Source organism: Mirounga leonina, unplaced genomic scaffold, assembly GCF_011800145.1.
Source record: "Mirounga leonina isolate KUSES-001 unplaced genomic scaffold, KU_Mleo_1.0 Mir_195, whole genome shotgun sequence".
Taxonomy (NCBI): Eukaryota; Metazoa; Chordata; class Mammalia; order Carnivora; family Phocidae; genus Mirounga; species Mirounga leonina.
Genome location: NW_023270490.1, coordinates 9,476,297 through 9,502,644, shown reverse-complemented (window position 1 = coordinate 9,502,644; position 26,348 = coordinate 9,476,297). Strand labels below are relative to the sequence as shown.

General features: G+C 35.5%; 1 protein-coding gene across 2 annotated transcripts in view; it reads left to right on the top strand.

The window, feature by feature from the left end:
• Positions 1-538: 538 nt before the first annotated feature.
• Positions 539-26,348, top strand: part of SYCP2 (synaptonemal complex protein 2) — a 76,837-nt gene continuing 51,027 nt past the window's right edge. Inside the window, exons 1-14 of one of the 2 annotated variants that reach the window (XM_035025498.1) lie at positions 539-752; positions 871-924; positions 7,954-8,015; positions 8,937-9,080; positions 9,876-10,004; positions 10,787-10,891; positions 11,208-11,232; positions 13,362-13,447; positions 14,085-14,170; positions 14,442-14,476; positions 15,314-15,456; positions 15,540-15,592; positions 16,723-16,768; positions 17,468-17,563. In XM_035025498.1, coding sequence (XP_034881389.1) covers positions 7,992-8,015; positions 8,937-9,080; positions 9,876-10,004; positions 10,787-10,891; positions 11,208-11,232; positions 13,362-13,447; positions 14,085-14,170; positions 14,442-14,476; positions 15,314-15,456; positions 15,540-15,592; positions 16,723-16,768; positions 17,468-17,563 — 972 coding nt within the window. In that variant the 5' untranslated portion in view covers positions 539-752; positions 871-924; positions 7,954-7,991. Of the gene's footprint in view, positions 753-870; positions 925-3,995; positions 4,034-7,953; positions 8,016-8,936; positions 9,081-9,875; positions 10,005-10,786; positions 10,892-11,207; positions 11,233-13,361; positions 13,448-14,084; positions 14,171-14,441; positions 14,477-15,313; positions 15,457-15,539; positions 15,593-16,722; positions 16,769-17,467; positions 17,564-26,348 lie in introns of those variants that run through there. The other variant, XM_035025497.1, reaches the window with a different exon arrangement.

Here is a 26,348-nt window from a genome sequence, read left to right as displayed (position 1 = left end):
GGGCTTGCGGCGCGTGCCCCTGCGGCGGCCGCGGGGTCTGCGCTCGCTGAGCGCGGAGCGGGCCCGGCCTCCCGCACCGCAGCCTGCGTTCCCGAGCGCCGCCGCGCGGGGCTCCTGATAAAAGGGATGCGTGTGCCGGGCTCCGCGGCGAGGCCATCACCGCGGGTCCTTTCTAGTGAGGAGGGAGGCCGGTGTTTCTCCCTGGTCCTCGTCCCGGGTCCGGGTCAGCCTCCTGTCGGCGTTTGTAGACCTGAGCGGTCGTGCGGTGCTGGAGCGCGGACCTTGTACTGATCGATCCCCTGGGCTTTGGGGGGAGAGTGTGCGCCTCCTACTTGTCAGGTTGTCGGTCGTTGTCAGAGCTCTAATCCTTGTATTTGCCTGCATATATACGCATTCATACCCTCACAGTGGATATAATTTAATTGTATTCAGAATATACTCATCTGAGTGTATTTTCATCAAAAGCATGAAAGAGTGTAGAAAAGATTTTAGCCCAGGGTTCAAAGCCCGCTTAGCCCGCAGCACAACCCCACAGGCCTCTTGCTAAGTCTGAATCTGCGCCGCGATTCTCAGGTCCTCTCCTGTCCCTCGTTCTGTTGCGTCGCGCTTCTTCAGGATGCTTTAGCCTGTTCACGCTTGGTGTGGATGAGTGTATGGCTTTTGTTTCCTTCTAGGGTTACCCTTAACCTCTCGGCTGGAAATGTTTGACCTGCCCCGTGAAGGGTGCTAAGTTTTTGGCTCTGTCGAAGCTAGTATGTAGTCAGCCTTGGGAGGGAGGGGGGACTCCCTGAATGGTTTATTTTCCTTACTTTCAAGTCTGCCTGTGTAGATACTAACCAGTTTTCCTTTTCCCTGGCCCACTTTTTGCAGGAAGGTAGTCTGGGAACTAAACCCTTCTCGTTAGCATTTTCGTGTCTCTTGGCCGTAAGTAATTCCGTGCTGTGTTTCATGTCTTCGTGAATTACCTGTTAAATTCAAATTCATATTGTTTGAGTTGTGAAGACAGAAAAGTGTAATGAAGTGGGCCTGCCTGTCCCCGCAGTTGCTGGCCCTAGGAAAAGAGTACACATTGATGTCCCTAAAATATATTTTAAGTATTTACATTTTTAATCAAGTTTTCAAATTGTGAGATAAAATGTTCTAGTCTTTTACAAACACACCTTCATTACAACAAAGTAGACCAATATGTGTAAAGCTATTTTCATGACTGAATGCTGGAAAAATATCAAAGATAACTGAATTCACTTATTACGGATATTTGATGATTGGTGAATTTTGAATAGTAAAATATTTACCTATAAAATCAGAAATTAGTATATAGTCCATAATTTTATTTTCAATTTAGATAAATTAACAAATATGTTACAATCAAGACTTACTTTTGTGTTCTATAGACAGTATGATTTAAGCATTAAAACAATATGTAATTGTATTCAAAATATACTGATTTGAGTACATTTTCATCAAAAACATGAAATAATATAACAAATTTTTTTTTTTTTTTAGGGGTGCTTGGGTGGCTCAGTTAAGTGTCCTTGATCTCAGCTCCGCTCTTAATCTCAGGGTCATGAGTTCAAGCCCTGAATTGGACTCCACAATGGATGTGGAGCCTACTTTAAAAGAAATTTTTTTCCTTTAAAATGTTTTGAAATATTAAAATCTCTTAAGATTAAGATAAAATATGAATTATTAATGAACATTTATCTTAAATAAAATTATTTAATACTGAAGCTATTTTAATAATTAAACTTATTAAATGTTTTTATAAACATACTTAGCCACCATCCTAATGTTTACTTGTCCTCTGCCATTGTAGAATCCATATTGTGTCCATGCAGTTTATGTCTAGATTTACATGTGTACAAATTAATAGTATGAAGGGCTTAGAACTACAAAATGTTCCTCAGCCACCATGTGCAACTGTTGCAAATACTGTGTACTAAGTTGCTAGTACTTCCAGAGCCACAGGTTGGAATGCAAAGAAAAGCAGGAAAATGGACATTTGGCACGATTAGGAAGCAGTTGTTCATTATGCAAGAAGCAACTGTATTTTTGCTCTGCTAGAGGAAGGATTTGGCAGTGAATTAATGTATTTTCTCATACCTGACTACTTAGGTTTCTCAAATTCTACCTCCATTCTAAAGCATAGAGAAGAATGTCAGTATTGGCACAACCTACAACCTTCTCAGCATTGTTTTGGCCTCCTCTTCCCCTTAAACTTTTTCTTTAAAAGATTTATTTAGGGATGGGATGCCTAGGTGGCTCAGTCGGTTCAGCAACTGCTTTTGGCTCAGGTCACGATCCCAGGGTCCTGGAATGGAGTGCCGCATTGGGTTCCTTGCTTGGCAGGGAGCCTGCTTCTCCCTCTGCCTACTGCTCCCCCTGCTTGTGCCCTCTCACTCTCTCTGGCAAATTAATAAATAAAATCTATTTTAAAAATTTAAAAAAATAAGATATATTAAAAAATAGATTAAAATAATAAAATTTAATAAATTAAATAAAAATTTAATAAATTAAATAAAAATAAATATTTATTTATTCCAGAGAGAGAATGAGCTCTGGGGGGGCGGGCAGCACGGGCAGAGGGAGAGAATCTCCAGCCCAACTCCCTGCTGAGCATGGAGAGCCCTAAGAGGGGCTCAGTAGCACGACCCATGCGATCATGACCTGAGCTGAAACCAAGAGCCAGATGCCCACCTGACTGAGCCACCCAGGCACCCCAACTTTTTTTTAATAGAAGTTTTCTAACATATACAAAATAAACAGAATAGTGTAATTAACTGAAGTCCCCTTCTTTCAAAGGCATAGTCAAGGAAAATGTTTCTCTGGGGCCTGAAGGTTTGAGTTACAAGAATGAACGTATGTGTTCATGTTTAAAGGACTTGCTGGGCCAGTTGTGGATTCTGAGTGAATAAAGATTCCTGTGTGCTCCTTAATAAAATTGTGTGTGTGTGTGTGTGTGTGTGTAGGAGAGAGACAGTGATGTACAAAAATTACTATTTTTATGCTTTGTGCTTTCCATGTCTTAAATCCTTCTGTATTGCAAAGTCATAGATATCCTCCTGTATTCCCTTCTAGTAATTTTTAAACATTTACTTATTACATTGGGTAAATAATGAATCTATAGTTTATTTTTGTGAATGTGGGATATAGAGGTATAATTTTTTTTCATATGGTGAGTCAATTTTCCTAATACCATTTATCAACTAGTTTACCTTTTTCCCTCTGATTTATAAAGTCTTACATATACATGAACTTACAATATATGTTTGGGTGTGCATTTGGACTCTTCTGTTTTATTGATCCACTTATTTCCTATTCTTAACACTTTGTTTTTTTTAGTAATTGTGACTTTGTAAAATGTCTTAATATCAAATAGGATGATTATTCCCCTTTTTACTTTATTTTTAAAAATTTTAGGGTGCCTGGGTGGCTCAGTTGGTTAAGCGACTGCCTTCGGCTCAGGTCATGATCCTGGGGTCCCGGGATCGAGTCCCGCATCGGGCTCCCTGCTCTGCGGGGAGCCTGCTTCTCCCTCTCCCACTCCCCCTGCTTGTGTTCCCTCTCTCGCTGTGTCTCTCTCTGTCAAATAAATAAATAAAATCTTTAAAAAAAAAAAGTTTTTATATCTCTGCTCATGAGGGGTATTTGGTCTGTAGTTTTATTTTAATGTTTTGTTTTTTTTGTTTTTTTTTTTAAAGATTTTATTTATTTATTTGAGACAGAGAGCATGAGAGGGAGGAGGGTCAGAGGGAGAAGCAGACTCCCCGCCGAGCAGGGAGTCCGATGCGGGACTCGATCCAGGGACTCCAGGATCATGACCTGAGCTAAAGGCAGTCGCTTAACCAACTGAGCCACCCAGCGCCCCATTGTGGTCGCTTTTCTGTTCAGAGAGTTGTTGCTATTCCTTTCTTCGATCTCCTGTTGAGTTCGTAGGTGTTCAGACTGGTTTGATCCCTATCCAGCGGAATTCCTGAGAGGAGACGAAATCCAGGTCTCCTACTCCTCCGCCATCTTGCTCTGCCCCCTTCAGGTATTTTTTCTATTTCTCCTTTGATTTGTTGGTTGTTCAGGAGCATGTTGTTTTATCTTCACATAATTGTAGAATTTTTGGTTTTCTTCTTGTAATTGATTTTTAGTTTCATATCCTTGTGGTCAGAAAAGATGCTTGATATGTTTTCAATTTTTTAAATTTATTAAGACTTGTTTTGTGGCTAACATATGATTTATGTTGGAGAATTTTCCATGTGTGCTTGAGAAGAATGTGTTTCCTGCTGCTGTTGGATGGAATGTTCTGTAGATGTCTGTCGGGTACATCTGGTCTAACACGTAGGGTAAGTCCAATCTTAAGGCACTTTAAAAAAGATACTGTTCTAAGTCTTCTGCTTTCATAGTTTTTGTTGATCAGGTATCAGTCTTATTGATGCTACTTAAAAGTAATCTTTTTTTACTCTCTGGCAGCTTTTAATGTTTTTGTCTTTCCTCAGTAGTTTCTGTGGTGCACCTGAGTATAGTTTTCTTTTTCTTTCTCTATCTGGGGTTCATGGGACTTTTTGAATCTATAGTTTGATATCTTTTATTGGTTTTGGGAAATTTTTTGTCATCATTTCTTAGGAATTATTTCTGTCTCATTCACTATCTCCAAGGTTTCAGTGCCAGATACATAGGGCTTCATAACATCCTCTGTGTTGTTCTATCTTCTAGTCTCCCTCCTCATATTTTTGTGTATCTTTGTTTCTTTCTGGATTTTTTTTCTGATATAGCTTCTATTTCTATAATTTTCATCTATATGTCTTTCCATTTTATTCTTAATTATTTTGTTATTGACTATTTTTGTTTCTAGAACTACATGATTCTTTTTCAAATTTTCTGTGGCCTTCCTTACTCCCCACCCTAGTTTCTGGTTTTCTGCCAAAGTTCTCAGTCTTTTTGAATAATCTTTAGGAACACAATATTTATAGTTACTTTAAAGTATTTGTTTAATAACTTTACCATCTGGAGGTCCTATGACCCTGTTACTTTGGGCTACCTCTGCTGGTCCTCATGTTTTCATAGATTCATCCAAGTCTATGGATTGCACTTTAAGTATTGCTTTGGTTACATCTTACAGGGTTTTGTATGTATACATATTCACTTAAATATTTAGTCTTTTCCAACTTTTTATATCCTGCAAAGGAACATATTTTAGTTTCCAAGTAAAGGGAAAGTTTGAAGCTAACTTTGTAGCTGATTTCTAAATTTATAGTGAGAACAGGGTATCTATTATGTTATTCTTTTGAATGCTTTTGTTTGTTTTTGCTTTTGTGAGTTAAGATTTTCTCTTTTATTATTGAGAAATAACCTCACAGTGTTTGTAAATTTGTCTTCTTTGGTATTCTGTGGACTCTTTAAATGTGTGGATGTCTGTTTTTATTTTGGGAAAGTTCTTGGATGTTATTCAACTCTTGCTACCCCACTATTTTTTTTTTTTTTATAATTTTTGGAATTCTTATTGGGTAGATATTGGAATGTCTGCATCTCTCTTTCATATCTCAACTTTTACTTGTATACATTTTATCATTTCATTCCTTTGTGGTATTCTTTATCATATCACCCAAGGAATAGTTCCTCCTGCAGACAGCTCCCCCCTTGAGCTTCAGGCTTATGACAATGGTGCCAGTAGTGGATGCTTAAGGTTCTAGCCTACATTGTTTCTCAGTAATCAACCGTTTGGTTGTTGACCTCCAGTACTTCCTTCTTACCTCTGTATTTGAGATAATACTTTTCATATCCTTCCCCCCCATTTTCTATCTATGAAGCAAGTCTGTGTATGTTAAAATCTTGTAACAGTGTGTGATACGACATTCTCAAACAGAACCAGTCTAAATTTCTATTTTCTGTGATGGCCTGGGGAGAATTAAGGAAAGAGTGAAGCCAAGTAGAAAATAGGCAAACCCCTTCTTTGGAATTTGGGAAGCAAAGAGTGGGTCCCTGAGTTTCCAATATTTTCTGGGTCAGAGCTTTCTGAGTCAGGCAAAATGACAGAATGACTACCAGCTATTTAGAGATCTTGGAATCATTGTTGGTATACTGGAATTCCCAGCTAGCCATGGACCTAGGATTGCCCCTTTAGTATATAGGCCAGAGCAGACAAGCACAACCATATGGGGCATAATCACAGCTAGGCCCTGAATAGGTTTGGATGGAGCAGTTGGATTTCCCAGCTACTTAACTGTGGAGGCTGGCTTTGGTCATTTTCATCCCGTCACAATAACCCAACCTACATTTTACCAATCCCATGTTTTGGATCCCACTTACCTGTATTTTGGCAAGAATTTATTGTACTTTTAAAAAGGCATGTAAGCATAAATTACAGATAAAGCTTGTTTTGTCAAATAGCAATTTACAGTCCTATGCAACTCACTACTCTTCCTCCCCAGTGAGCTGACAAACTCTCCCAACAGAGTCTCCCTCTGCCTCTCTCCACCCCCCGACCTCAACATAAATACACACACACACACACACACGCACAAGCACGCACAAATATGTATATACTTATTCTTAAAGATATAAATAAGCCAGTGTTTCTTTTTTTTTTTCACATAAATGCCATTACACAGTATGTATCATTTGGCAACATGTTTCTAATTTAACTTAAAATGGACTGCAAATATCTAAAATTCTGGTTCATCTGTTATGTTTACAAAATTGATTATCATATACCACATTTTATTCATTCTTCACCTTCCCTCCTATTCCTAACTCCTATCTGGGTACTTTTGAATTTTTGCCACTCAAAACAGTGCTGCAAAAACATCTTTAGACTTGGCTCCTTATGCACATGGAGCAAATGTTTCTCTGGGGATTGATTTTTTCCCCCCCTAGAGTTAATTTGAAAATACAAGGGATTTTTTTTTACTCATGCCTTTTGTCTACCTGAAATGTATGCCCTCATTGGCACTTAAATTTCTCCATTAGCACATCTGCAATAAAGTAGGCTGTGACTAACACCACTTGTTCTCATGAGTATGTAGTCCTGTATTCATCTTGGGTTAATTATCTCTCTGTTGATTTCCTGGTGTTTCTATTATGAAGCTTTTCATAGTACAGATTATTTTTAAATTGTTCCAGTTATAATATCTAGAAAAGATGCTCTTTCTTTTCCTTTATAGAGCTAATTGCCAAATCACATTTGAAAATGTTAGATGCTTTTGTCAAGATGGTAGGTGATGTTGGGGCGCCTGGATGGCTCGGTCGGTTAAGTGTTTGCCTTTGGCTCAGGGCCTGATTTCAGGGTCTTGGGATCAAGCCCCACATTGGGCTCCCTGCTCAGTGGGGAGTCTGCTTGTCCCTCTCCCTCTGCCTCTCCTCCTGCTTTTTCTCTCTCATATAAATAAATAAAATCTTAAAAAAAGAAACATGGTAGGTGGTGCTAAAGTGTAACCCTGTTGATTCCTGTTTCCACTCCTCTTAAAGGGTCAGTGTGCTTAGGTTTTCTTTTCCTCTTTTCATTGCATATTTGTCTATTCTCATATAACCTAGTCTTTGGCAATACACTTGCATATTCTCTCCTTCTTAAATATTATGTTACTAGACTGAATTTCATTTACACGTTAATTCAAGATTATTTTTCTTCTTGTTCCCAAAGTTGGAACAAGTATAGCAGAAATCCCTAATGAGAGAGGTCCAGGTTTGTATTTTTTCACTAACTAGTTCTGTGACCTTTGGCAAGACTTGCAACATTTATTTAAGTAATCTATAAAAAGAGAAGGCTTGAATAAATGATCTTCAGGCTTTCCTCCAGAAACTTCCTTGACCAGGTTCATATGTGTAATTTCATAAACAGTGAGGAACTTGAAATTATTTTTTGCCTTTGGTATAAGCACCAATGCTTATTTATGCATATTAAGATTTTGAACAATAAACATACAGAATAGATTGTAAGATACTGAAAGCATATGTTTTGTTTTACAGGTGTTTGTTTTGTCTTGCTGTTTTAAAATTAAATCAAAATGCCCATAAGACCAGATCTCCAGGTATGTAGTCCTAGACCAAAAGGAAGGAAGTATTTTAATTCCTAAAATCACTTTTGTTTGTTTATAGGTGTTAAGTGCTGTATTTTTAGGAAAAATGAAGCTTACTTGTTTTTATGAAATGGTCAGGAGTGGAATAATTTAAAATGTTACTCTTTCATTTTTTCAGTAGGTTTCTTTTCAAAATCTGTTATTTATGAAGTATGAAAGATGCTGATTATTTACATATGCCTTTTACATTGAAAAGAATTATGCAGTCATTCATGTATAATTTATGCCTGGATATTTTTATGTCAGGGCATTTTGGTAAGAAGTTTTAATATATCTATTTAACATGTATGCAATTTACCACCAAATCTGGTGATCAGATTATAGTATAAAAATTCCTTATTAGTGATGTTATACTTTAGTAGTAAGGATGGTGGATTTTGTAAAGGTTATAAATGTATAATGTAAATTATATATGTAAATCTTAAATTATATTGATATAGTTTCCAATCAGTGCTTTTGTCTGTATGTATTTTTTTAAAAACTATTTAAACCTCATTAAGAAATTGATATTCAGATGTGTTAGTGTTTTATCCATGGTGTTAAGTATTAGTTACTATTAAGTTTATTTCTTTCATTAATAGATTTCTTTTTTGAACTCGACATAATGATAACTTTATAATAAAGGATATGAAGTGGAAAATTAGTAGAATGTATATATATATTTTTAATGCAGAATCTTGCTATTATGAAAGAAGCTTGATCTCTCTCTTTCTCCAATTTAATAGTGAACAGGTTTTTTTTTTTTTTTAAATAAGTGAATTGATATAAGCTCTTTTGAGAATTTTCATGTGACAATTCTTGAATTACTGGATTGCATACGGTGACTAATTTTGGTTTTGATTCAATCTCTGTGCCATTACTGTATTTCTGTAGCAGTTGGAAAAATGCATTGATGATGCTTTAAGGAAAAATGATTTCAAGCCTTTGAAAACACTTTTACAAATTGATATTTGTGAAGATGTGAAGATTAAATGCAGCAAGCAGTTTTTCCACAAGTTGGATGACCTTGTATGCAGGGTAAATACTCCTTTTTGTTGAATGATTGTTAAAATTATCGGATAGCACTCTTTTTAGGAAGAAGTACTCCTTTGGAAGAAATGAATAAAAGGCTTTGGCAAACTTGCTTATAATTATATGAATAAGTGCTAATTTTTAAAAAAATCTGAGGAGTCCCAAATAACATATTAGATTACTGTTTTCTAAATACAATATACAAAAAGCTATGTTTACATAGCATTACCATTACTAAGTGTTGCCTAAACTGAGGAAAAATAGTTTACCTGTTTGAAGTTTGAAAAACTTTTTAAAAAACCTATCAGCGTATTTATGTTATGGGGATAGTGCTTGGTGCTTTCAAAAATAAAACAAAAATTATCCAAAATCCTGGACTCGATTTATTATATGTAGGGTATTTTTATGCAGGAGAAAAAGTGATTATTGACCATCTCCCCCAGTATCTGAGACTTGTTATGAATCTAAAAGATTGAGTAATCTTTTATTAAAATGAGTAAACATTTATTTCCATTAGTTAAATGTATAGAGCTGTTTAGAATGGAAGGTAACTGATTCATTGTACCATCATCTAAAGTTTCTTGAATTTACACAAATCTGCATTTTTGTACTGGGTTTGTCATTCACGGGCTGGTGGCTTTAGGCCTTGTTTCTCTAAAGCGCACTTCCGTACTTTGCAATATGGAGATGGTGGTAGGAGCTAACTTTCAGGATTTGTGAGGATTACAAATCTCCTAGCACAGTGCCAGTTCGACGCTATTTTGTATTTACAGATGTTTAAATGTATACTTTTTGTTTTAGGAGCTTAATAAAAAGGATATCCAAGCAGTTTCAACCATTTTGGTTTCTTTTGGAAGATGTAGCAAAAATATCACTATATTGGGGCAAGCTGGACTTATAAATATGATAAAACAAGGACTGGTCCAAAAGATAAGTACAGAATATGTAATATTTATGTGAGGGGAAATAGTATTCAAGGTGTGTTTTCTAATAAAATGTTCAAACAGTTGAAATATGAATTTGGGGACTTTACATAAAGGTTTAGGTAAAACAAATAGGTTTGTAACCTGAGCTCTATGTTACAAAGATAAAGATCAAAAGGACACCGTAGGCACCAGGCTCCTTGATGATCATGTGAATTTAAGGTCACAAGACTCCCTGAGGCCTTTACTTTATTTTCTCATCTATTTACTGTAACTTTGTTTTGCTTTTTATATTGTTTATTATCTAATTCCCATGCTAGAATGTGGGATATTGATTTTTATTTTGTTTTATTCATTTCTGTATACCTAGCGGTAAGAACAGTACCTAGGATGTAGTATATTCTCAACTATAAGAATTAATAAAAGTAAAATAACACCAAAACTTTTCAAATAGTAATAATGCCAAGAGTCTAATTTATGATGATAATTTATTTTCATCTATTAATGAATCTACCTGAACTAGGAATTTGAAAGGGGAAATCAAGGTCTTCTGCCTAGAATTAGGATTAGTTCATCCATTCCCATCTAAAGAATGTTAAAATATAGTGAGTTACCAAAAAATGAAAACAACAAAGATGTTTAAAAACATAAAACTTTTCATATAATACTGGAATTTTTATTTTTAATGTTTCTTTATTCCTAGGTTTACTGTTTATGCAAGATAAGTACATTCTTAAAATTATTAAAATTGAATTCAAAGTAACTAATACATACATTTCTTTTTTTTACATGGTTGCCTGGTTTGAAAAATCAAAGAAGATTATTCTCAGTCGAGGAAATTCAAAAGATGAGGCAGTTATAAATATGATAGAAGACTTATTTGATCTTCTGATGGTAAAAATCACATTGGTTAACCAATCTTACAAGCATGTGTTTATTTAAAATACAATTTGTGTTCTATATGTCCAGGGCCTAAAAGTCACTAACAGATTGGTTAGTGGCTTGATTGGATTAGTCTGTTCAGATTGTATAAAGCACTTATCCTGATTAATACAATTGAATAGTTAATAAATAAAAGTTAATTATATGGTGAATTCAAATGTGATCTGTTACTTTAATACTATTTTAATATTTACTACTGTATCAATACAACATAATGGTTTATAATACAAAATAATAAATTACAAATTAAATATTCACTTTTTTTCAGGTCATATATGACATCAGTGATGAAGGTATAATAAATATTTTATTTCTTTTAAAACGATAATTTGCTATTAGGGTTTTAGTATGACTTTGCAATCCTCAGAGTATTGTCCTAATATTAGGAATCTAACTATTTAATTTAGGGATCAACAACCTTTTTCTGTAAAGGACCAAATAGTAAACATTTTAAGCTTTATATTAGGGCCAAGCAAAAGAAATCAAGAATTATTATATAGGTACTTATATAACAAGAAAGAAAACAGATTTCCACAGATATTGATACAATCCAAGATACTACAATAATTGAATACAGTGTTTTTGTAATATAGGTCAACTAATGAGAAAGCACTCTTTTGAGGGGAAGACATTTCATTTAATTAAGGCTCAGAGTTAGTTTGCTCTTATCAGAATTGATTGCAAATGTTCATTTTTTATGCTTATCTGTAATGAGATTTTATGTAAATTGCATTAGAAAATGTCTTTTCATGCAGATAATGCCAAATACTGATATCAATTCATGAGCATGATTTTTAATTGAGCATGTTCATCACTTGGAAAGCATTTATGGAATTATATTAGCTTCTTAATATTGCCTTTTAGAATGTCATTGCATTGCAGATGAATCACTTTCAACTGAAGGCTAGGTGGAAGCCCTCAGCTGAACATTTAAATGGATTTTGAAATACGGAAATTTCCTTTGTACTTCATCAGTGTCCAGAAATGCTGCTGGACCTGTAATCGGAGCTTAGAAAAACGTACTCCTATAAATGTGGGTGGGAATGGAGATGTCACTCCTTGTTTTAATTTTTGACAGCTTGGGAAATGTATAAAACAGTTTGGCATTACTTGTGATTCAGATAACCTTACTTTCATTGAAATGACTTCAGTGAAGTTTCTCATATAAGAATGATTTTTGCCTTGTAATTTTGGGTTGAATTCATTAAGAAACATCAACTCTGTAGCCCATGCTAATTACTGAAGCCATTCAGTGGTATCTGATATTGGTTAAGTTCATGAGAGTAGAATGAAATTCACTTTGATACTGCTGGTTCAGTCATTCAGATATTTCCGTAGAGTACCTCCTGATGAATAATAGAGCCATACAGAATGGGCAATGGTGTGGATTTGGTTTGTGGGCCATAATTTGCCAACTCTTGATCTAATGAGACAGAATTTTCAATATATAGAACACATAACAACTCATCCTCACTTATGAATGGTCATTGTTTTGTGCCAAGCAAGTAGTCCAACAAATTATTTTATTTCTGTTGGTTGAAGAAGAATTACCTGGGATTGGTCACTGAGGCTGGTGAATTGTTTATAAATAAAGGAACAGTTTGCCTTCAAAGCCAAAAAGTTTTAAAAGCTCAATTGCTATTTACTTCAATAGTAGTTAATGCTACCTTTTCATTGATTGCTTTATAGATGACATATAATCTAGCTTAAATTCTTAAGTTTTTAGGGAAGAAAACAATCCTAAAGCACCAGTGAATATAAAGTAATCCAAGTGTTTTTTTTAAGTAAATAACTATATCTTTCTACCTAATTGAGTAATTTTATTCTTTTTTTTTTTTTTTACCTTCAGTGTAGTCACTTTGGAAAGTTGTATATTTTCTGTTGTAGTATTGCCATTATTTAAAATTATTTTTAAAATTTGCATTATGAAATAGCATGTGGCAAATTCCTCTAAATATATTTAGTATTGATAAAGCCTTGTCTTTTGAGAATAGGGTTAACTTTAGAAAAAAGCTCAAGATATTTAGATCTTTATATTGAGGAGTGTTTACGGCCGTTATGGAACTTTCGATATATGACTAAATTAATGAGGCCGGTTTTCATAAGAACTTAACGATAGAAATTTCCACTTTTGAACTATGTTTATTTCATCTGAAAAAGTCCTACCTTAGGACTTAAAGGAGAAGCTGAATCTGAAGTTATGCCTTTGCCAGAGTTAAGATGAGTCAAATCTGTTGAAAGGTATTTTTTCAAAGCCACATAGCTAGTTAGTGGGAGAACTAGGACTGGATTTCATGTTTCCTGCTGCCCAAGACCAGTCAGTGGGCCTTTTCTGAACTAGTACATTCTTTCATTAACTCATACAAGATTGCCATTTAAAAGAATTTAAAATACTCATTTATTAATGATTTAACACTTTCAGGTAAAAGGCAAGTAGTGGAAAGTTTCGTGCCTCGAATCTGTGTCCTGGTTATTGACGCAAGAGTGAATATTTGTATTCAGCAGGAGGTAAAGTCATTTGTTAAGATTTTCTTTTAAACCTAAAAATGAGAGAGTGAAGCAAATTTAGTAGCAATTCATCAAAATGAATAATTATATTTTCTTGGTACTAAATTAATTATGTAGTGTATTTCTGTTGTTTTAATTCATTGCCTGATGTGATAAATAAATATGTTACCCAAATATTTATTGAAAATTCATAGCTATTTGTGTTTATGTATGCATATAGTTCATATGAAAATAAATTATAGTATCCAGATATTAGGAGTTCTCAATATTTAAATGCTAAAAATAACTTGTATTAGTATATGTATGTGTGTACATATATATAACCATAAGAATATATATTAATCAGGTAATTTTGTTTTAGTTATTATAATAGAGTAATAATCATATGTTTTATTGCAAAGAGTATAACTGGAATCATGTTATATTTAATTTTTGATATCCTTTGTCTCATGTTTTTTGTATTCACTATATTATACTTTATATTCTTTCCTCCACCCTTTTCAATTCCCTGCATAAAATGCTGTGCTTAAGAAAAAAAAATAGGCTTCTAAGTTTGTATACCTAGAATAGTTCTCTAAATACTTAATGTTTCACTGAGTATATAAAGTTAATGGATTATCTTTTTTTTCTTTTCTAGACTCTAAAAAAAATGAATGCTATGCTTGACAAAATGCCTCAAGAAGCCAGGAAAATACTCTCTAACCAAGAAATGTTAATTCTCATGTAATAATTTGTACTATATTGCTTTAATTAGTGGTTCTGGTCAAGAATTTAAAGGATATTTTATAAGGCTGTAAGACAACCATGAGTTGCATTAATAATTAAAACTGATAAACTGTTGTAGATTTCTAATATAATTTATGGCTATATTTTCTGCAAAAGTCTGTGATACTAGCCAATTGTAAATTTTAGTGAAGTTTTTTCCCCCCAAATATGTGGGTTTTTTATTTAATTGGTACTAGTTTGGTATGTAATCTATTATTTTGATTTACAGGAGTAGTATGGGAGAAAGGATTTTAGATGCTGGAGGTAAGTATGCTTTCTCAAAATGTTCATATTTGAAATTATTCCAAATTTACTAATAGAAAATATTATCTCTTTAGTAAAAATAATATTAACATTGTAATGTAGTGAGATTATGTGAGGAAATTATAAATTATGTACAATCAAGCAATTTTTAATTACTAATAGGTGATTAAATGATCTGTATCTGTGAGACTAAAATAATAATTAAACATGCATTAGGAGTCTTCAAATATAAATTGTGCCTAATGGTAGATTTATGAATAATAACTTAATTTTCTAACATTTGAATTACTTTCCTTCCTCAAATGGTGTTTCATGAATTTGGAGGTTTAATATTTTGGGGACTTACAGATTTGTTTTTAAACAATGTGTTTATTAAAAGAACTCAATCTTTTCTAAGTTTCATATGAGAAAATTTTGATGTAGTGATTTACATCTAGAACAAACCACTGGTTAAAATACTTTGGAATAACTATAACCATCATATAAAAGTAAAAGTTTCTGTGGTTTATGGACTATCCTGTGAGTTATTTTGCAATTCACAACTCTAATAATGGAATGGCAGAGTCTTTGAATTATTTAGGAGTTTCTTTCAAATACCCTTTAAAAAAAAAAAAAGTTTTACTCCTTTCTTCTATTAGTAAATTTGTTATTTGGGCTGTATTCATTTCTGAGCTGATGAGATCTTTCTAATCCATATGAACAAAATGGCAAAAGATGAGTGAATGACACTAATATTTTCTTCTTTCTCTTGTTTGTTCTAATTCCTTATAAACAATGACTTTTATAAACTTATTTTTCATAATTTCCAATAATACATTAACAATTTTTTTTTTTAAGATTATGACTTACAAGTAGGTATCGTAGAAGCACTATGTAGAATGACTACAGAAAAACAAAGACAAGAACTGGCATGTCAGTGGTTTTCAATGGATTTTATTGCTAATGCGTTTAAAGGAATTAAAGACTCTGAATTTGAAACAGTAAGTAGTATAAAAATAACAAAATGACAAGAGGTTTTTTTATTACTATGCTTTTTAAAAGTCTCTTTTTTTTTTTAAATTAGGATTGCAGAGTATTTCTCAACCTTGTAAATGGCATGCTTGGAGACAAGAGAAGGTAAACTTAATACAGTAGTCAACCATTTACTCATAAAGAACTAGCTCAACAGGGAGAACACAGTGTTGAATCGTTAAAATTTATTTTGTCTTTTGGGATGTAAAATGCACAGGGATATTTAAAACAATATCTTATTGTAACACCATGTAATAACTTACTACACTGGTAGACTGAAATAATTCCCACTTGTCTTATTTTACTTTGTACTTTTTAGCAGAATTTTGAGGAATAATAAAAATCTCGTATAAATATTATTTGAGCTACCTCCTTCATCCACATACTGGAATAAAAATATATAGCAAACTATCTTTTTTTTTATAACTAATGCACTGTAATGCTAACCTCTTTCTGAGGTTATTTAATCTCAGGAATGGGCATGAATGAAAGGTAATTATCACTTTTGATAGTAGCAGAGCAGTATTTGCAGTTCATTGCCTGGCACCATATTACAGATGCTCAGGACATCTTTATTGGATGAATGAGTTCACATTTACTTTACTTACTAAGGAAACAAAGACAGGGTGAGGGTTGAGTGCAGGGACTCATGTTATTTAGATTTGAATCATAGGTTCCCCTCTTGCTATTCTAATGTTGGGCAAATTATTAAACTTACTTGCTTCAGTTTCCTTAGCTGTAAAGTAAGAATATTAATAATATCTACCTCATATGTTTGTTGTAGAAATTAAATGAGATGATTATATATTAAGTGCTTATAATAAAAAATAGCTGACCAAGAAATCACTCGGCAAATTCAGTCATTTTTATTAGCTGTATTATTCATTACTACTCTTCTTTTCCCATGTAAATCCTATGGGAGCTTCCACTATCTTAATAGTATAAGCTAAAATTAGGAATTTCTACTCCTAGTCAATAGCATAAAAAGTAAATTGGTATAGTCACTGTAGTCAGAATGGGAGGTTGAGTAGTATCCTCAAAATAATATACATTTTCTATAGAAACAAATTTCCATGAAACTCTTATTTTAGTTTAGAAAGAGATATGACTTTATTTAAATCGTTAGGACCACAGCCTGATTTCCTTTTGATCCTAGACATGATTTCTATGGCTAGTCAAGATTACGGTGTGAAGGCTTATTAATATTTTTTAATGCAAACTACTTTTTATTTCAGGGTCTTTACATTTCCTTGTATATCAGCATTTCTTGATAAATATGAGGTAAGTTTTAACTATAACGTTTTAGTTATTGGATGAACTTTGATATATGGTCTAGTAAATTACAGGTTACAAGTTGACAGGAATGTTAAAAATAGTCATAACTTGATCACAAATATAGCTGGTCTAGTATTCTGTGAATAAGAGCCATTTTATGAAGTGACATTTTTGTAGCCAGGGGTAACTGAAATATAAAGCCTGCACTTCAGATTTTCTTTTTTTTTCCTTTAAGTGAAGCCCATTGATTTACCATTCATTAATATATTCAAACTAATATTTTCAACCTTTATTTGTACTTGGAATATTTGTGATTTCTTGGAGCTAGCTAATTTCTGTGTAAGGTATTAAAGCAGCATTTCTTTTGATTGTTTCTAAATTGGTTTAAATGCTCTACTTGTCCTCTTTTCTTTAAAAAAAAACAAAAATGGGTGCCTCTGTGGCTCAGTCATTAAGTGTCTGCCTTCGGCTCAGGTCATGATCCCAGAGTCCTGGGATCGAGCCCCGCGTCGGGCTCTCTGCTCAGCAGAAAGCCTGCTTCTCCCTCTCCCCCCGCTTGTGTTCCCTCTCTCGCTGTGTCTCTCTCTGTCAAATAAATAAAATCTTAAACCCAGAAATTCAACCATGAGTATAACATAGTCATGCTTTTCTATTGTCACTTTTAAAATCATAGTATATAAAAGTTTTTTATGTTTGTTTTATTAGTTGCAGATACCTTCAGATGAAAAACTTGAGGAATTTTGGATAGATTTTAATCTTGGGAGCCAGACTCTGTCATTCTACATTGCTGGAGATAATGATGTAAGCTTTATTCTAGCTAACATTTTATGTTTGTATATGTGTTTATATAAAATGTTTTAATTTAAGAATGTGGATTTTTGTATGTTTGTTTTTCCAGCTCTTTTAATAGAATTCAATATTAACCCTATGGTTTTGATTAGCATGGTAACCCATTCAGTTAATTACAAATGAAGATTATTTCTGATGTTTTATTGCAACAGAAAAATTAATGCTAGATTTTAATAGTTTTTTTAACCTAAGATTTTTCAGAAATAAATTACATGTTAATGACATAACATTTAACATTCATATGAACATATGGACTGGAATCTAGAAAAGATACCAGTTATTCAAATGTGAAGGCACTCATTTAAAAATATTTTAACAAATACTGACGAGTGGTCTTAACCATTCATAAAATCTATTTAAAAATAGGTATTGATCAAGCTTCATGGTGGAATTAAATTTCTGCAAGGTAAAAAAATAAAAATAAAAAATAAAAATAGGTATTGATTCTTATGGTAGTATTTGGAAATGATTTAGTTCCTTATGTGCTATATTGTAACTATATTTAAACCTTCCAACCAGATGGTATGTTTTCTACTGACTTCTTTTTAACCTGAAGAGAATTCTTGAGCCATGTTTCCAAATAGCTACCACTTAGTATTTAGTCCATGAGCATACTTCGAGTCTGGACTGTATAGTCACTTTGTAAAAATCCAACTAAGAGTCGATCTGCATTTACTAATCTAATTGTAGTTGCTGATATTTTAATGAGGATCTAGTCTTTTTAGTCTGTCTCTTGTAAAATCCCGCGTTTTGTTCCAGGTAAACTACAGATAGACATTAAACAAATGCCCCCGAGGATATCCACATACCATTATTTTTATTTAAGAGCACCTTCATAGAATGCTTAATTAAAATTGAGTTCCAAATATTAGCACTACTCCTCAGGGTTACTGACAGTTTTTTTGTTGTTTTTGGTTTTTTTTTCCTGATTTTTTTATATTCTTATGTTAATCCCCATACATTAATTACATCATTAGTTTTAGATGAAGTGTTCCATGATTCATTGTTTGTGCATAACACCCAGTGCTCCATGCAGAATGTGCCCTCCTCAATACCCACCACCAGGCTAACCCATCCTCCCACCCCCCTCCCCTCTAGAACCCTCAGTTTGTTTTTCAGAGTCCATCGTCTCTCATGGTTCGTCTACCCCTCCGATTTCCCCCGCTTCATTCTTCCCCTCCTGCTACCTTCTTCTTCTTTTTTTTTTTTTCTTAACATATATTGCATTATTTGTTTCAGAGGTACAGATCTGAGATTCAACAGTCTTGCACAATTCACAGCGCTTACCAGAGCACATACCCTCCCCAGTGTCTATCACCCAGTCACCCCATCCCTCCCACCCCACCCCCCACTCCAGCAACCCTCAGTTTGTTTCCTGCAATTAGGAATTCCTCATATATTGACAGTTTTTAATGGTGTATTTATTCCAGCAGGGTTTGTAGGAATATTTTTTTAACTGGGCTTTCTTTAGAAATTAACTTTAATTTTGGAAGAAGAGGATAGAATAGGATCAATGTAGTCCCTGCCTTCACTCAGTTTGGTCTAATGGATAATTCCAACAAGAAAATAAGCAATTATAATATGATATATGGTAGGGATAGACTAAAATGCATTTATAAATGTTAAATGCCTGCCATATGCCAGAAACTAACGTAGAAATGCAGGGAGATTGCTCCAAAATATGTATTTAGAATCCTCTCTTTCCTGGATTTCTGCAGGAGTAGAATGTTGCCTGTATTCTTTCTGAATTTCCTAAAAGCCATTCTCCATGGAGTGGCTGCTTAAAATCCTTCTTTTGTCTCATTGTGTATGAAGGTCTTAATGATCTGGCCCCTAGCTATTTCTCTAACATCTCAGACCATTCTCTATGTTTACTATGTTCCAGCCACATTCATTTTTTTTCTGTGTCTTTAACAAAGATCCTATGCATTTCAGATCTTTCTACTTGCTGGTTCTTCTGCCCAGAAACTTCCAGATCTTTGCATCTCAGTTTCTTCCCATTTAGATTTCACTATAAATATTGCTTCTTTAGAGAGATATTCTCTGGTAACTCAATCTAATGTTTAAAGTTGCCTCCCAACCATATGATCTTTGCAATAGATGCAAAAAAAAGATTTGACAAAATGCAGCATCCTTTCTTGATTAAAACGCTTCACAGTGTAGGTATAAAGGGAACATACCTCAATATCATAAAAGCCATTTACAAAAAGCCCACTGTGAATATCATCTTCAATGGGGACAATCAGAGCTTTTCCCCTAAGGTCAGGAACAGGACAGGGATGTCACTCTCACCACTGTTGTTCAACATAGTACTAGAAGTCCTTGCCTCAGCAATCAGACAACAAAAAGAAATAAAACGCATCCAAATCGGCAGAGAAGTCAAACTTTCACTCTTCGCAGATGACATGATACTCTATGTGGAAAACCCAAAAGACTCCACCCCAGAATTGCTAGAACTCATATAGGAATTCAGCAAAGTGGCAGGATATAAAATCAATGCACAGGTATCAATTGCATTTTTATACACTCAGAAGAAAGAGAAATTAAGGAATCAGTCCCATTTACAATTGCACCCAAAACGATAAGATACCTAGGAATAAACCTAACCAAAGAGGTCAAGGATCTGCACTCTGAAAATTATAGAACACTCACAAAAGAAATTGAGGAAGACACAAAGAAATGGAAAAACATTCCAGGGCACCTGGGTGGCTCAGTCGTTAAGCGTCTGCCTTCGGCTCAGTTCATGATCCCAGGGTCCTGGGATCGAGTCCCACGTTGGGCTCCCTCCTCAGTGGGAAGCCTGCTCTCCCTCTCCCACTCCCGCTGCTTGTGTTCCTGCTCTCGCTATCTCTGTCTCTGTCAAATAAATAAATAAATCTTTATTAAAAAAAAGATTTTAAAAATAAATAAAAAAAACATTCCATACTCATGGATTGGAAGAACAAATATTGTGAAAATGTCTTTGCTACCCAGAGCAGTCTATACATTCAATGCAATCCCTATGAAAATACCATCAACACTTTTCAAAAAGCTGGAAAAAATAATCCTAAAATTTGTATGGAACCAGAAAAGACCCCGAATAGCCAGGGGAATGTTGAAAAAGAAAAGCAAAGCTGGTGGCATCACAATTCCGGACTTCCAGCTCTATTACAAAGCTGTCATCATCAAGACAGTATGGTACTGGCCCAAAAACAGACACATAGATCAATGGAACAGAATAGAGAGCCCAGAAATGGACCCTCAACTCTATGGTCAACTAATCTTCAACAAAGCAGGAAATAATATCCAATGGAAAAAAGACAGTCTCTTCAACAAATGGTATTGGGAGAATTGGACAGCCACGTGCAGAAGAATGAAACTGGACCATTTCCTTACACCACACACAAAAATAGACTCAAAATGGATGAAAGACCTAAATGTGAGACAGGAATCCATCAAAATCCTAGAGGAGAACACAGGCAGCAACCTCTTTGACCTCAGTCACAGCAACGTCTTGCTAGACCAGTCTCCAAAGGCAAGGGAAACAGGGAAAAATGAACTATTGGGGTTTCAAGATAAAAAGCTTTTGAGGAGGAGGAGCAAGATGATGGAGGAGTAAGAGATCTAAATTTCGTCTGGTCCCAGGAATTCAGCTAGATAGGGATTAAACGATTCTGAACACCTACGAACTCAACAGGAGATCGAAGAATAATAGCAACTCTCTGAACAGAAAAGCGACCACTTTCTGGACGGTAGGACGTGCGGAGAAGTGAATCTGAGGCGATATTCGGGAAGATAGATGGCGGGGGAGGGGGCCTCTGTCAGCCACTACCTGCAAGTGATAGAGCTGCAGAGCACAAAATCGGGACTTTTAGAAGTCTGCTTCACTGAGGGAGGTTGCTCCAGTGGCTAAGCGGGGGGTGGAACCCTCACTGGGACAATGTAGTCTCAGGATCCTCGGAGTCACAGAAAGACCAGGGGTACCTGAGTGTGGCAGAGCTCCCAGGTATTGGAGCAGGGAAGCCAGCTGTAGAGACAGAGCCGAGGCGTGGGCTCTCAGCTCGGGGTTGCCATAAACTGTGATCTGCGGCCCAGTCGGGCCACTGCTTCTCCAGCAGGGACCCAACAAGTGGCAGATCCACAGAGACTCCCCTTCCTCCCCCGGGAGAAGTGGCACAGGAGCACACTGCGGGGATCTGCTGGATTTGGAGACTCCACACTGAGTTGGGTGCCAGAGATAGAAACGCTTGGTCACAGGCCGGGTGAGCATGGAGTGCGGCCGGAGACCAGGGAGACGGGAGTGATTGACTGCTTTTCTCTGGGAGCTCACTGAGGAGTGGGGCCCCAAGTTCTTGGCTCCTGGGGTGGAGATTGGGAGGCCACCATTTTCACTCTCGTTCTCCAAATCTGTATGGAAAGCTCGCAGGGAACAAAAGCTCCCAAGAGCAAACCCGAGCAGATTACTTAGCCCAGACCCGGCAAGGGCGGGGCAAGTCCGCCTCCAGCAAAGACATTTGGGAACCACGGCAACAGGCCCTTCCCCCAGAAGATCAGCAAGAACAGCCAGCCAAGACCAAGTTTACTGATTAATGAGACCGGCAGAACACCAGCACTATGGGAATACACACATAGAATTCATGGCTTTTTCCCCCCTGATTCTTTAGTCTTTCAAAGTTAATTTTTAAAATTTTTTTTTCTTTTTCTTTATTTTTTTGAAGTTTTCTTTTTCCCTTTTTCAACCAGCATCTTATCCCTTTTTTTAAAAATCTTTTTTATTTTTCATTTTTAGAGTCATATTCTATCCCTTCATTGTAGTTAACCTTATTTTTGGTATATAGGTTTTTCTCTCTTTAAAATTTTGGGTTACAGTTTCTTCTAACAGACCAAAATATACCCTAAATCTCTAGTGTATGGCTTTCTTCTAGTCTCCTGCCTGATCACATTCTCTCCTTTTTTTTTAAATTTCTCTTCTTTCTTTTTTCAACCAACTTGCCAATTTCTTTTATAAAATCTTTTCTAATTTTCATCTCTACAGTCATATTCCATCCTTTCATCATATTTGCCCTTATTTTTGTACATATATATGTTTTTCATTCTTTAAAATTTTGGGAGGCAGTTTCTTCTAACAGACCAAAATATGCCCATAATCTAGTGTGTGGCACTGATCTATTAACCAGTCTGATTATATTTGATCGTATTCTTTTTTTTTTCTTTTTCTTTTCTTCTTTTTTCTTTCTTTCCCTTTCTTTTCCCCCAGCTTCAGGTCTCTTCTGATTTGTTTAGTGTATATTTTTCTGGGGTCGTTGTTACACTGTTAGCATTTTGTTCTCTCATTCATCTGTTCTCCTCTGGACAAAATGACAAGACAGAAAAACTCACCTCAAAAAAAAGAACAAGAGGCAGTACCGACTGCCTGGGACCTAATCAGTACGGACATTAGTAAGATGTCGGAAGTAGAGTTCAGAATGACAATTATAAAGATACTAGCTGGGCTTGAAAAAAGCATGGGAGATACTAGAGAAACCCTTTCTGGAGAAATAAAAGAACTAAAATCTAACCAAGTCCAAATCAAAAAGGCTATTAATGAGGTGCAATAAAAAATGGAGGCTCTATCTGCTAGGATAAATGAGGCAGAAGAGAGAATTAGTGATATAGAAGACCAAATGATGGAGAATAAAGAAGCTGAGAAAAAGAGATAAACAACTACTGGATCATGAGGGCAGAATTCGACAGATAAGTGATACCATAAGACAAAACAATATTAAAATAATTGGGATCCCAGAAGAAGAAGAAAGAGAGAGAGGGGCAGAAGGTATATTGGAGCAAATTATAGCAGAGAACTTCCCTAATTTGGGGAAGGAAACAGGCATCAAAATCCAGGGGGCACAGAGAACCCCGTTCAAAATCAATAAAAATAGGTCAACACCCCGACATCTAATAGAAGAATTTACAAGTCTCAGAGATAAAGAGAAAATCCTGAAAGTAGCTCGGGACAAGAGGTCTGTAACCTACAGTGGTAGAAACATTAGATTGGCAACAGACCTATCCACAGAGACCTGGCAGGCCAGAAAGGACTGGCATGATATATTAGAGCACTAAATGAGAAAATTATGCAGCCAAGAATACTATATCCACCTAGGCTTTCATTGAAAATAGAAGGAGAGATAAAAAGCTTCCAGGACATAAAATAACTAAAGGAATTTGCAAACACGAAACCAGCCCTACAAGAAATATTGAAAGGGGTCCTCTAAGCAAAGAGCGAGCCTAAAAGTAACATAGACCAGAAAGGAACACAGACAATATACAGTAACAGTCACCTTACAAGCAATACAGTGGCACTAAATTCTTATCTTTCAATAGTTACCCTGAATGTTAATGGGCTCAATGCCCCAATCAAAAGACACAGACTATCAGATTGGATAAAGATACAAGACCCATCAATATGCTGTCTGCAAGAGACTCATTTTAGACCCAAAGACACATCCAGATTGAAAGTGAGGGGGTGGAAAACCATTTACCATGCTAATGGACACCAAAAGAAAGCTGGGGTGGCAATCCTTATATCAGACAAATTCGATTTTAAACCAAAGACTATAGTAAGAGAAGAGGAAGGGACTCTTTATCCTACTTAAAATGTCTGTCCAACAAGAAGATCTAACAGTTGTAAATATCTATGCCCCTAACATGGGAGCAGCCAATTATATAAGCCAATTAATAACAAAATCAAAGAAACACATCGACAACAACACCCCCCTCACTGAAATGGACAGATCATCAAGCAAAAGATCAACAAGGAAATAAAGACTTTAAATGACACACTGGCTATTGTGGACATTGCTGCTATAGACATTGGCTGATCAATCACAGACATGTACCTCTGAAAAAAATACATTATATGTTAAAAAAAAAAAAAGATAGGAAGGGAAAAATGAAGGGGGGCATCGGAGGGGGAGACGAACCATGAGAGACTATGGACTCTGAGAAACGAACTGAGGGTTCTAGAGGGGAGGGGTTTGCTGGGATGGATTAGCCTGGTGATGGGTATTAAAGAGGGCATGTATTGGATGGAGCACTGGGTGTTATACACAAACAATGAATCATGGAACGCTACATCAAAAACTAATGATGTATGGTGATTAACATAATAAAATAAAATTTAAAAAATAAATAAGTAAGTGACACACTGGACCAAATGGACTTCACAGACATATTCAGAACATTCCATCCCAAAGCAACAGAATACACATTCTTCTCTAGTGTCCATGGAACATTCTCCAGAATAGATCACATCCTGGGTCACAAATCAGGTCTCATCTGATACCAAAAGACTGGGATCATTCCCTGCATATTTTCAGACCACAATGTTTAACCACAAGAGGAAAGTCAGAACTCAAATACATGGAGGCTAAAGAGCATGCTACAAAAGAATAAGTGGGTCAACCAGGAAATTAAGAATTAAAAAATTCATGGAAACCAATGAAAATGAAAACACAACTGTTCAAAATCTTTGGAATGCAGCAAAGGCGGTCCTGAGAGGAAAGTATATAGCAATACAAGAAACAAGAAAGGTCTCAAATACACAACCTAACCCTCCACCTAAAGGATCTGGAGAAATAACAGCAAATAAAGGTTAAACCCAGCAGGAGAAGAGAAATAATAAAGATCAGAGCAGAAATCAATGCAATAGAAGCCAAAAGAACAGTAGAACAGATCAACGAAACTAGGAGCTGGTTCTTTAAAAGAATTAACAAGATTGATAAACCCCCGGCCAGACTTATCAAAAAGAAAAGAGAAGTGACCCAAATAAAATCATGAATGAAAGAGGAGAGATCACAACCAACACCAAAGAAATACACACAATTATAAGAACATATTATGAGCAACTCTATGCCAGCAAATTAGATAATCTGGAAGAAATGGATGCATTTCTAGAGATGTATCAACTACCAAAACTGAACCAGGAAGAAATAGAAAACCTGAACAGACCTATAACCACTAAGGAAATTGAAGCAGTCATCAAAAATCTCCCAACAAACAAGAGCCCAGGGCCAGATGGCTTCCCAGGGGGAATTCTACCAAACATTTCAAGAAGAATTAATATCTGTTCTTCTGAAACTGTTCCAAAAAATAGAAATGGAAGGAAAACTTCCAAACTCATTTTATGAGGCCAGCATTACCTTGATCCCAAAACCAGACGAAGACCCAATCAAAAAGGAGAATTATAGACCAATAATCCCTGATGAACATGGATGCAAAAATTCTCGCCAAAATACAAGCCAGTAGGATCCAACAGTACATTAAAAGGATTATTCACTACAACCAAGTGGGATTTATTCCTGGCCTGCAAGCTTGGTTCAACATCGTCATATCAATCAATGTGATACAATACATTAATAAAAGAAAGAACAAGAAACATATGATCCTCTCAATAGATGCAGACAAAGCATTTGTCAAAGTACAGCATCCTTTCTTGATTAAAACTCTTCAGAGTGTAGGGATAGAGGGTACATACCTCAATATCATAAAAGCCATCTATGAAAAACCCACAGTGAATATCATTCTCTATGGGGAAAAACTGAGAGGTTTCCCCCAAAGGACAGGAACACAGCAGGGATGTCCACTTTCACCACTGCTATTCAACATAGTACTAGAAGTCCTAGCCACAGCAATCAGACAACGAAAAGAAATAAAAGGCATCCAAATCAGCAAAGAAGAAGTCAAACTCTTACTCTTTGCAGATATGATACTTTATGTGGAA